General features: G+C 63.7%; 2 protein-coding genes across 5 annotated transcripts; one reads left to right on the forward strand and one right to left on the reverse strand.

Moving 5' to 3' along the window:
- The first annotated feature begins 1,222 nt into the window (after positions 1–1,222).
- GBA1 (glucosylceramidase beta 1) lies at positions 1,223–5,931 on the forward strand. Of its 4 annotated transcripts, none has more exons than XM_058702358.1 (11): positions 1,223–1,389; positions 1,744–1,831; positions 2,077–2,268; positions 2,407–2,553; positions 2,836–2,969; positions 3,201–3,373; positions 3,580–3,817; positions 4,135–4,359; positions 4,721–4,884; positions 5,262–5,378; positions 5,447–5,931. In XM_058702358.1, exons 1-11 carry the CDS (start codon positions 1,363–1,365, stop codon positions 5,682–5,684), a joined length of 1,743 nt encoding a protein of 580 aa, XP_058558341.1. In that variant the 5' UTR covers positions 1,223–1,362; the 3' UTR covers positions 5,685–5,931. The 4 variants fall into 4 exon arrangements, with proteins under 4 accessions (XP_058558341.1, XP_058558343.1, XP_058558344.1 ...); XM_058702360.1 differs by having other exon boundaries at positions 1,224–1,389; positions 5,467–5,635; XM_058702361.1 differs by lacking the exon at positions 1,744–1,831 and having other exon boundaries at positions 1,226–1,389; positions 5,447–5,929.
- Positions 5,932–6,130: 199 nt separating this feature from the next.
- MTX1 (metaxin 1) lies at positions 6,131–10,831 on the reverse strand. The gene is made up of 8 exons (XM_058702363.1): positions 10,704–10,831; positions 9,352–9,421; positions 9,153–9,232; positions 7,618–7,710; positions 7,293–7,475; positions 7,097–7,173; positions 6,574–6,728; positions 6,131–6,474 (listed from the first exon to the last, which is right to left on the reverse strand). Exons 1-8 carry the CDS (start codon positions 10,782–10,784, stop codon positions 6,260–6,262), a joined length of 954 nt encoding a protein of 317 aa, XP_058558346.1. The 5' UTR covers positions 10,785–10,831; the 3' UTR covers positions 6,131–6,259.
- Between the last annotated feature and the right edge of the window lie 503 nt (positions 10,832–11,334).

An 11,334-nucleotide genomic window follows, 5' to 3' on the forward strand; every position in this document is an offset into this window, starting at 1 on the left:
GAATGATTCAACAGACCACAGGCACACAGGAAACCAGCGGCTCTCCAGCCCCTCCTGGGCTCCAGGCGCTGCACTCGGCTTACTGGTCCCAGTCAGGGCTCCGTCTCACAGGTGAGGAGATCAGCCCCCAGAGCCACGGTTCGGAGCCGTGCGTGTCGCTCCCGCTAAATCAGAGGTGCCCAGGAGGCACCACTGCGGCCCAACCCCTTCTCACATCCACTGAGGACACAGCTGCGTATACTGACGGGTTTTGGAACCACTTTGCACAACCAAGGAAAACCAGTTGTGACAGTCCTCGTCTGATGAGGGGCTTGGTGTTGGTGACTCCCGCCCTCCGCCAGGACCTGTCCTCCCTGCATCTCCACCCCTTCTCCTCCGAGAAACCTTCCTGGGTCACTCCCACCATGCACGGCCACCCCACGAACGCTTGTTACCTTCTCTTCATCTGTAACTACATGTGATTTTTTTTTTTTTTTAGAAAACTTTAAATGTTTATTTATTTTTGAAAAGAGAGACACAGAGCACCAGCAGGGGAGGGGTAGTGAGGGAGGGACACATAGAAGCCGAAGCAGGCTCCAGGCTCCGAGCTGTCCGCACAGAGCCCGACGCGGGGCTCGAACTCAGGAACCGTGAGATCATGACCTGAGCTGAAGTCGGACGCTCGACCGACCGAGCCACCCAGGCACCCCTGTAACCACCCGTGTTAAGTGTGTGACTCCCCTCACAAGGCCTATAGGGCAAATTATGTCTTAACCACTTCCAGGATTTTGGAGGTGAATCTCTTTCATTAGCATCACCTTTATTAGTATTACTTTATTTTTATTTGTATTTATTTTTTTAAGGAAGCTCTGTGCCCAGTGTGGGGCTTGAACTCACAACCTGGAGATCAGGACTCGCCTGCTCTACCGACCCAGCCAGCCTGGCGCCCACCTTTATTGGCTGTTACTCACAAGCCTCTTTTCTTGGGAAAGCGGTGGGCCTGCTGTGTCGTCCATCCTCAGGGATTCGGGAGCCTCTACCCAACCTTCCGCGCGGATCCTTGATCCACGTTCTTCCTGAGGCTGTCACCCGCCCGTGCCTCCCAGGATGTCCTAGGATGAATAATCGCCAACCGCCTGGAGGAGGCCAGTCGCCCTTTACAAGTATGGTTGCAATTGCCTCACTTCCTGTATCATGTGACACTCCCAGAGTCGTCACGTGACCCACCTACTCCCCCCCCCCCCCCCCCCCCCTTTATGCCGGAACTAAACCCGCAGGGTTGATCGGGTGTCCAGCTACTGCCAGGACCTTAATCCCTGTTTGTATTTAGGGGACCCTCTGTCCTCCCGAGGCTCGGGAACCCTGCAGTGCCGTCACCTGGTGATGGAGCCCTCGACTCCTCCCCGAGAGGTGAGTGAGCTCCCAGCCGGGTCCTGTCGCTCTGCTTCTGGAATCCTGGCCATCCGGAGGCTGGAATTCAATGGATGATAGTCTCCTCAAATCCAGGCCATCGTGGCTCTTTGACGGAGGGGCAGATGGAGGGGGGGGTGGGGTCCAGGGAGAAGCGGGAGGGAAGAGGGGTGGAGAAGGGTCCTGGTAGGGGTGGGCAGAGGGCACGGTGGGAGGGCAGCACCCGGGTGTCTCTGGGTCCTGTGCCATCGCCATCAGAGGCAGGTGGGAGCCAGGCTGTGGGCCCCCCCACCCATGGGAGAGTAGCCGAGGGGTGGAGAGCGGCCTTCCAGCCGGTCCTCATTCTGTCCTCAGGAGCGCCCCGAGCCCCCAGGCCGGGGAGGCGTCTTGGCTGCCAGGCTCGTGGGCCTGCTTTTCCTTCAGGCGGTGCCGTGGGCCTCAGGTGAGTGAGTCACGAGGGGCGTCGGTCCTGAGGAGGCTCCCCCTGCCCGACGGTCCTGTGGGCGCCTTCTGGCACGCTGCCGTGTCAGGGGCGATCAGCAAACCTTCTGAGTGACTGAGACCAACCTCGCGGGGGCAGAACAGCGAGAGGAGTTTTGAAATGAGTGTCCGTTTCGTCCGGCCAGGTGCGTCCCTTCTCCCTGTCCTCCCTCAGCCCCGGCCTCTGCTTCTGCTCCTCCCTCCCAGGTGCCCGCCCCTGCAGCCCTAAAAGCTTTGGCTACAGCTCGGTGGTCTGTGTCTGCAATGCCACGTACTGTGACTCTCTCGACCCCCTGACCCTGCCCGCCCCCGGCACCTTCAGCCGATACGAGAGCACGCGCAGCGGGCGCCGGATGGAGCTGAGTCTGGGGCCCATCCGGGCCAACCGCACGGGCACAGGTGACCGCTGTGTGCCTCATCCCCAGGGCAGGCTGGGACGCTCCCGGAGCTAAGTCATGCCAGCAGCTCACCGGCCCCTCCTCCCTGTGCGCTCACACCGCCACCCCCCGCCCCCCGCCGTTTCCTGTGTATCCGCAGGCCTGCTGCTGACCCTGCAGCCAGATCAGAAGTTCCAGAAAGTGAAGGGATTTGGAGGGGCCATGACGGACGCCGCTGCCCTCAACATCCTTGCCCTGTCACCCCCTGCCCGGAATTTGCTACTCAAATCCTATTTCTCTGAAGAAGGTGAGGACGAGGGGGACAGGATGACACAGTGCGACTGACTCTGACCTTCCCGTGACCCTGACTTCCACCCCTCCCTGACGTTTGGGTCCTTCCTACCTTTCCCTGGGTGTTAGCTCAGGGGACCTGTGTTCCACCCAGGGGCCTGGCTCCACAGACCCCCAGCCGGGACCCCAGGCTCCCTTTGGCCCGCCACAGGCACAGTCTAGGACCGGCAGGTGGTAGGCAGGTCCCACATTCTCCTGCTGACTCAGACGCTCGTGTCTCGGCCTTCCTCTTCTGCAGGAATCGAGTACAACATCATCCGGGTACCCATGGCCAGCTGTGACTTCTCCATCCGCACCTACACCTACGATGACAGCCCTGACGACTTCCAGTTGCGTGACTTCATCCTCCCCGAGGAAGATGTCAAGCTCAAGGTGGGCACTCGGCCCCGGTGGAGTGGATGCCTGCTGGGTGAGAAGCCTCAGGCTAGAGGAGCCTGCAGGGGGACACAGAGCCCGCCCCCTGCTCTCGGTTGTGTCCCGGGGGTGGGGGGTGGGGGCTGGCGGGACAGGGCCGGGCCGATGGCTCGGCCTGACCCACTGGTCGGGCCGGTCTGCCCATGTTCCAGCTCTGGGTGTCTCTCTCCTCACCTCCACGGTCTCTAGATACCCCTGATTCACCAGGCGCTGGAGCTGGCCCCACGCCCTGTGTCGCTCTTTGCCAGTCCCTGGACGTCACCCACTTGGCTGAAGACCAACGGGGCAGTGAACGGGAAGGGGTCACTCAAGGGGCAGCCGGGAGACCTCTACCACCAGACCTGGGCCAGATACTTTGTTAAGTAAGGCCGCAAGCCCTCGTCTCCGCACCCCCTCCCTTGCCGTGCACCCAGGTCACCCCCAGATCCGACTCCTCAGACTCCCTTTCTACCTGCTGGTCCTTTCACGCTCTGCCTGTCACCTTTCCCCGCCTCACCGGGCCTCCTATTCCCCAGGGTCCTGGTCCCCCTCTCTTGTCCAGGGCCACTCACACCGTTTTCCCCGTCAGGTTCCTGGACGCTTACGCGGAGCACAAGTTACGGTTCTGGGCGGTGACGGCGGAGAACGAGCCTTCTGCAGGGCTGCTCAGTGGGTACCCCTTCCAGTGCCTGGGCTTCACCCCCGAACACCAGCGAGACTTCGTCGCCCGGGACCTGGGTCCCACCCTCGCCAACAGTACGCACCGCGACGTCCGCCTGCTCATATTGGACGACCAGCGGTTGCTGCTGCCTCACTGGGCCCAGGTGGTAAGGCCCAGGGCCTCCGGGGTAGCCCGGCGACCCCCAGATCTAGCCTCCGGGTGACCGGCTCCCACAGTGTCTTCCCTGCCTCAGCCCTCGATTCCTAGAACTCCCTGGGCTGGAGCCAGGCGCCCAGGCGGCCCCCCGGGGGGTGCTCAGGGGTCATAACCTCCTCTGCGTCTCCAGGGCCCCAGAGGTCCCCGTGGCTTGTCACTTTAACCCCTCTAGTTGCCTGCAGCCCACTGCCCATTTCTCAGGTCCCCAGGGCTGCTTCCGGAACCCTCCATGCAGGGCCCGGTTTGAGCAGCCCCTTCCCCATACAGGTGCTGGCGGACCCAGAGGCGGCTAAGTACGTTCATGGCATTGCTGTACATTGGTACCTGGACTTTCTGGCTCCTGCAAAGGCCACCCTGGGGGAGACACACCGCCTGTTCCCCGACACCATGCTCTTTGCCTCAGAGGCCTGCGTGGGCTCCAAGTTCTGGGAGCAGAGTGTGCGACTGGGCTCCTGGGACCGAGGGATGCAGTACAGCCACAGCATCATCACGGTGAGCCCCCAGGCCCCTCCCGCCAGGCAGGCGCAGACCGCCCTCATCTCACCGCAGGAGGGCCTGTTCTCCAGCTCACCGGGCTGGCTCGCTCTTCGGGGCATCGTCATCCCTGCTTCCCCTTCATGGGCTCGCACATTCCACCGCCGCTTTCCTCGAGTGCTGGCCTCTCTGGCCGTCACGTCTGCCTCCACGTGCCTCTGCTTCCTTGCCTCGTCCTCGCCGCCCGCCCTCCTTAGGTGTGAGAGGCGCGGAGCTCCCCCCACGGGGCCGGGGCGCCGCCAGCCTGTCTTCCTCGACCCTTAACTACGTCGTCTGAGGACCCCACGTGGGGGCTGTCTCTGCCCTGCTCCTCCCGCAGAACCTTCTCTACCATGTGGTCGGCTGGACAGACTGGAACCTCGCTCTGAACCCCGAAGGGGGACCCAACTGGGTGCGCAACTTTGTCGACAGCCCCATCATCGTAGACATCACCAAAGACACGTTTTACAAACAGCCCATGTTCTATCACCTTGGCCACTTCAGGTGAGTGGAGGGCGGGCGCCCCGCCTCCTTGCCAGGCCGGTCTCCTGCGCGGCCGGGGACTCCTGGCGCCCCCCGCCCCCCCCCCCACACACACACCGTGAGGGAACAGGAAGATGTTCAGGGTGGGAGCTTGGGAGAGGCGCCCCTGTGCCTCTTGCACCATCCAGGCAGGAAGTGACTAGGCGGTGGTGGGCGAGCCCCGCATGCCGGGCGCTGGGGACAGGACGTGAGGGCAGGGCCTGCCCGGCAGGATAGAGCTGCGGTCTGCAGGTGGGGCAGAGCTTCGGCAAGGGTGCTGCCCTTGGGGGAGCGGGCCCCGGCCCGGGGAGGCGAGGCTGGGGTCCCGGACCACGCCCGTTCTCCCCCTACCCCTCCAGCAAGTTCATTCCGGAGGGCTCGCAGAGAGTGGGGCTGCTGGCCAGCGAGAAGAACGGCTTGGACACGGTGGCGCTGATGCGCCCTGACGGCTCTGCGGTCCTGGTCGTGCTAAACCGGTGAGAGCGGCAGGGCCCAGGAGCGGGCTGAAGCCCGGGCGGTGGGCTCGGCAGGACCCAGCGCTCAGCTTCTCCCTTGCTTCCCCAGCTCCCCGAAGGACGTGCCCCTCACCATCGAGGACCCTGCCGTGGGCTTCATGGAGACGCTGTCCCCCGGCTACTCCATTCACACATACCTGTGGCGTCGCCAGTGATGGGGCAGATACCCAAGCAGCGCCTGGGCTCGGCAGGGGCATTAAAGGGACAGAGTCGGCTCACACGCTGTCTGTGGCTACAGAGGGTATAGGAGGGCCAGGGCGAGCTTAGGTGACGTAAGCCCAGGGGCCGTGGTTTGCGTGACTCACTCTCCCCCTGGTGGGTGCCAGGGCCTGGAGGCCCCTAAAGGGAGCGCAGGGAAGCCCCGGCGGCCCCGCCCCCCGCCTGTGAGTGTGTGCTATGTGCTGGCTCCCGTGGAAACTGGGCCCGGGCCCAGGGTGAGCTCACTGTCCGTATGGACACAAGCTGGGGGCGGGGGAGGCCGAGGAAAGGGAGATCAGAGAAGCTGGGCCCCAAACGGGGGTGTGGGGGAGGGGGGGAACTGTGTCTTTCGCGGGCCGTGCGGAAGCAGTCATGGCGTCAGGGCACAGGCAGCCGAGAAGCCAGGCACCGGTGGGGGGCGGGGGTGGGGGGGCTCAGGCACCCGACGGCCGCCCCCCCCACCAGCCAGCAGCTCCTGGAAAGATGACGGTCCCTTAAGAAAGAGAATGTGCGACTGCAGCCCGCGTGGACAGCTTTATTATGGGAGTGGCGCCCGTTTTCCAGCCGCACCAACAACGGAGAAGCAGAGGAGCCTCTGGAATGTGTGAGAGTAGAAAAGTCCGTCCCGGGAGCGCGAGGCGGGGTCACTCGTCTTCCTCCTCGTCGGCCATGCTCAGGGACCGCGTGCCGGGGGCCCGGGCGGGTGCCGCCCGCTGGATAGAGACGATGCCGCTGAGCAAGGCGTAGCCCGCCATGGCCGCCAGCCCCGCCAGCACGGACAGCACCTGGTTCCGGCGCCGGTACGGCTCCTCCTCGGCCTCGGGGCCCGCTGGCGTCTGGCGTGGAGGCGGCACCTCCGCTGAGGAGCGACGCAGGAAGGGCGGGGGGGGGGGGGGTTGGTTCCCGTATCCCCCCCCCGCCCCCGCCAGCGCCCTGCCCGCAGCCGCCCGCCGCTCACCTCCATCCCAGGGGAAGTAGAGGCTGAGGATGTGCGCGCAGTAGGCGCAGAGGTTGTGCAGCCCCCGCAGGTGGGCCTGCAGCCTCCCGCTGGGCAGCCTGGCCTGCAGCAGCGGCGCCAAGTAGCCGAAGACAAAGGCGTCCAGCGAGGCGGGGCTGGAGCGGAGAGAGAAGGGCTGCAGGGGAGAGCCCGGCCCGGGGGCGGGGCCCTGGGGGGCGGGACGCCCCGTCCTGGACCCGTCCTGGACCCACCCGGAGCGGGGAGGGCTCCCCAGGTGGGGCCGGCCGGGCCCTGAATGGGACTCTATCCCAGGGCTGCATAAAGGGCACATTGAGAGCCCCGCGGCCCCTCCTGCGCCTGGCGGCCCTCCCGCCTCACACACAGCCCCACTGTCATCGGGTCCGGGCCGTCCCGAGGACCTCCTGCACAGCGCCCGGGCCACCCCGGGCCCCGCAGCGACGTCTGAACCTGCCTCTCGCCCCCCACCCCCCAGACCACCTAGTTTCCCTGGAGGCAGACTCACGCGTCCCCGAAGAAGAATTTCTGAGAGCCCAGGCGCTGGGAGAGCAGGGTCAGGCATTCCCGAGCCTCCTGGTACAGCTGCAGAGAGGACACGGGGCGGGCTCGCGGCTGCGGGGCCCCCGGGCACCCCCCCACCGCCGTCCCCGACCGTCCTCTTCGGGGCTCCGCTCGCACCGCGGCCCCGGCCCCAGACGCACCTCCTTCTCCAGCTCTTCCTCATTCTCGGGCCTGTGCTCCCCGCACAGCAGCTGCAGCCGCTCCATGAACTGCCGCTGCATGCGGCCAGGAAGGAAGAAGTTCAGGGGAAAGGGCATGGCCTCAGCATACCACTTCCGGGTCACCTCCACATAGTTCTTGGCGTCCACCCAAAAAGTATGGATCTGGATGGGGGAGCAGGCAGGAGGGACGAAGCAGGTCTGAGCCGGTGCACCTGCCTAACTTAGGGCGGGCTCCCCGCGGCGTGCATGTGCGCCCCGCCCCCCCTTCCTGGCCATGGACGTCGGGAGGTTCGGTCACACTCACCAGCACCGGGAGAAGCTTCTCCTCCAGCAGAGACATGAAGGCCAAGGTGTCTGCCCCTTGTCGGGCCGACAGATCGTAATCGGCGTTGTACTTCTGTGGAGGAGATGACCGTGAGGGGGACGCCGGGAGGCTCCAGGGGCCCTTCCCCAAGGAGGGAGGGATCCTGTCCGGCACCACCCTCACCGGCCCCTGCGTGTAGCAGAGGGACGCCAGGCAGCTTTTCCCGCCGAGGCCCCCTCGCCTGGGCCCGTCCAGTAGCCTGTTGCTGTTGGCGGAGAGCCTGGGCCTTGGAGCCTGCTGGCCATCAAGGTCGGGCGCCCGCTGGGGGGAGAGGAAGGCCCCAGCCGCAAACCAGGAGCGGCTCCTGGAGTCTCCACGGAAAGCTGGAAGCACGCCCGCTGACGGCAACTTTCTAACAGGAACTTCCCAGTCCGGGCACCACTGGGCTGGCGCAGTGGAGCTCAGATGCAGTGTGGGCCTCAGCCCAGGCCTCAGGAACCAGGGCCCCCTGGCTGGTTCTCTCAATGCCCAGGTCCCAGGTCTTGGCTATTTGTTCCATTTCATTCCATGGCCCGGGTGCCACCACCACACGTTGTACCCGCGCCCCATGTCTCAGCCTGCCACACCTCAGCAACCCTCTCTGCACATCCTGAGTGAGGTTTGTCCCCACATGACCTCTGGAGCCTGATCCTTAAAAAAACAAAAAAACAAAAATCTCTCTGAGCCTCAGTTTCTCCCCTGCAGAATGGGGTAACAGCCCTCTCTCAATGTGGCTGTGTTAGGAAAAAACCCTGCAGACTGGAAAAACTGTGCTCATACATAAGGAAACGGGGCAGTGGCCCAGGCCCTACCAGGAACTTTGGTTTCTCCCTGGATCCCCTCTCTCCATGCCTCCCAGCCCCTTCACCTTTGGGAAAACACAAGAGGCTCCTACATCTGCCAAGTGTTCCCACGAAAGTTAGATGAGCCCTCGGAAAGCATCCCGGCTAAAGCCCTAGTTTTATAAAGAAGGGGCTTACAGCTCTGAGAGGTGAAGCAACTTGCCCAAGGTCACACAGCCAAGGACAGGATGAAGGACAGTCAAGATATCCCCATTCCTCTTGTAATACTCTCTCAACTTCCCCACCCTGGCTCTACGCCTTGTCCATCCTGAGCCCCACATCCAGCCCAACCTGGGCCCTGAGAAAAGGACAACGGCCCTGACAAGTCCCTCTCCAGAGCCACCTTCGAGGGCCTCACCTGAGCCAAACGTTCTCTCCTGCCCTCCTTTCCCTTCTAGGTGTCATCAGCCCGTTTACCTCTCCTTCCCTGCCCAGCAGGCAGAAGGCCCTGTCCCTCCGGATACCGCCCCAGCGCCCCAGCTTAACGCCTGGCCGAGCGCTTACTGAATCCACACAGTGTGTCTGTCCCCTCAGACTGTGTGCTCCTTGAAGTTGTGGGCCTCCTGCTTCTGGCTCGGCACAGATGACAGACGTGTGATGCGTTGACATGACTCAACCACTCTCACCGGCAGCCCTCCTACCCAAGCCACCTACCTCTTTTCGAAGATGGGTGATGATCTTGTGTGGCACCGAGATGACCTCGCCGTGACTGGTCCGAAGGGCAGGCAGAGTCCCTGACATGGAGAGAAAAGGACACCCACAGACCCTTAGCTGCCTATCCACGTGTATTTACACCACATTCCTGTCTGTCTCCTGCTCCTCCCCTTCCTCACCCCCCAGGGACACTGGGTACCTGAAGGGCTCCGCCAGGGGTTGGTGATCTTGTACACCTTGAGTGGGGCACCAGTAAATCTGGCATAGGTCTGCAGGGAAGGAAGCAGAAGGCAGAGAGGCCCCCACAGGGGAATCAGGAAGAGCAAACACGGGCGCCTGGGTGGCTCAGTCGGTTGGGCGTCTGACTCTTGATTTTCGGCTCAGGTCGCGATCTCACGGTTGGTGAGTTCGAGCCCTGTGTTGGCCTCTGCACTGACAGTGAGTGCGGAGCCTGCTTGGGATTCTCTCTCTCCCTCTCTCTGCCCCTCCCCTGCTGGCATACGCGCGATCTCTCTCTCAAAATAAATAAACGAAAGAAAAAAAGAAAAAATATTTATTGAACCCTTGTTGTGCTGTGCTTGGTACTTGCCTCACAAAGAGGTGGACGTCATGGTTTCCATTTTACAACGAGTAACGCAGGGCTGGGGGGGGGGGGGGGGAGTTGTGAACCGGTCTCTAATACTAGGTCTGCCAGCAAAAGCCTTCCCTCTCCTGCCATCTACCTGATGTACAGACATCCTCGTAAGTTCTTCCTACCCAGTATATCCCTTTTCCTGGAAGCACTGATCGTGCCCTTCTGAGGGAGTCTCCGTGGCCTGCTCCTACTTAAACCTTGGCACCTCAACTTATTACCTTTATCGGCTAACACGTTTGCCTTTCGGTAAACAACTACAGGGGAGGAACTAAGTCTTACTCATCTTTGCACGCCAAGGTGTGGTATCTGGGAGAGGCCTGATAACATGCTTATTAAATGAAAGAGTGAGTTAATAAAGTGAACGAACTGACTCCAAAGCTCTTTCCACAGAGCCTGGCGGGAGGCCTTTTGGTTCAATAAACGAACTCAGTAATGCTGTGTACTGAGGAGGAGGTGGAGGTGGTGGTGGTGGTGGTGGTGGTGGTGGTGGTGGAGGAGGAGGAGGAGGAGGAGGAGGAGGAGGAGGAGGAGGAGGAGGAGGAGGAAAGGGAGGCTGAGAAGACAGGAATGCCACGCCTGAGAACCCTCAGATCGCCGAGGCTCAGTAAACCTCCGGATGAAGAAACAGCCCTCAGAGACCAGGGATAGCCCCAAGGTCACACAGCCAGTAAATGGATGAGCAAGGACTAAAACCCATTTCCTGAACCCCCGACCAGGCCTCTTCCTATGGCTGCGCAAAACCTAGGCTGTTAAGCCACAGGGCACTGAGCCTACGTCGGCCAGGCTCAGTCTTTGATTGCCTGTTTCCCCCAGTGAGCCCGTGCTGAGGCGCCCTGGTCAAATCCGGACGATCGGCTAGTTCGGCTCCCTCCCCAGTCCTCCAGGGCGCAGCAGAGGGCGACGGCGCCACCCCTCACCAGCACGGCCAGGCTGTCCAGGTCCACTGACGGCAGCCCCCAGCCCCCCGACCAGCAGAACAGCTCCATGGGCGCCGCCATCTTGCCCGCCCTCTGTCCCGGAAGCACCTCCCCCCCGCGCTTCCGCCCGCCCCCCGCGCGGCCCCGCCCCCCCAGGCCCGCCCCTCGCACCGCCCGAGGCGCGGGCCGAGGGGAGGCCGCAGGCGAGGCGAGGCGAGGCGAGGCGGGGCGAGGCGAAGCGGGGCGGGGCGGGGCGGGGCGAGGCGGGGCGGGGCCGCGGGCTTTGGGGGAGGGCGGCCGCCGCCGGCTCCAGAGGCGGCTCCCGAAGTGGGGGAGGGTTCTCGGCCGGGCCCTCCTGGCGGAGGCTGAGCGCCCTAGCCGCGGGGAGCCCCGGACCCCCGAGGGCGCGGCGGGTCCCGGCCCAGCGGGTGTTGTGCGTCCGGTCGGGCTCTGGCGGCTCTCGCAAATCTGCACGCGGCTTGGGCTGCGCCAGGGCCTCGCGGGGCTCGGCCCGGAGCGGGGGCCGCGGGGGGGTCCCCCGCGCCGCATGTTTTCCACAGCGCGTTATGTTTGGAGCGGGCCCCGCGCCGCCTGTCGCCATGGAAACAAAACAGGGGCGGCGGCGGCCGGA

The sequence above is a fragment of the Neofelis nebulosa genome, chromosome 15, assembly GCF_028018385.1.
Source record: "Neofelis nebulosa isolate mNeoNeb1 chromosome 15, mNeoNeb1.pri, whole genome shotgun sequence".
In the NCBI taxonomy this organism is placed as follows: domain Eukaryota; kingdom Metazoa; phylum Chordata; class Mammalia; order Carnivora; family Felidae; genus Neofelis; species Neofelis nebulosa.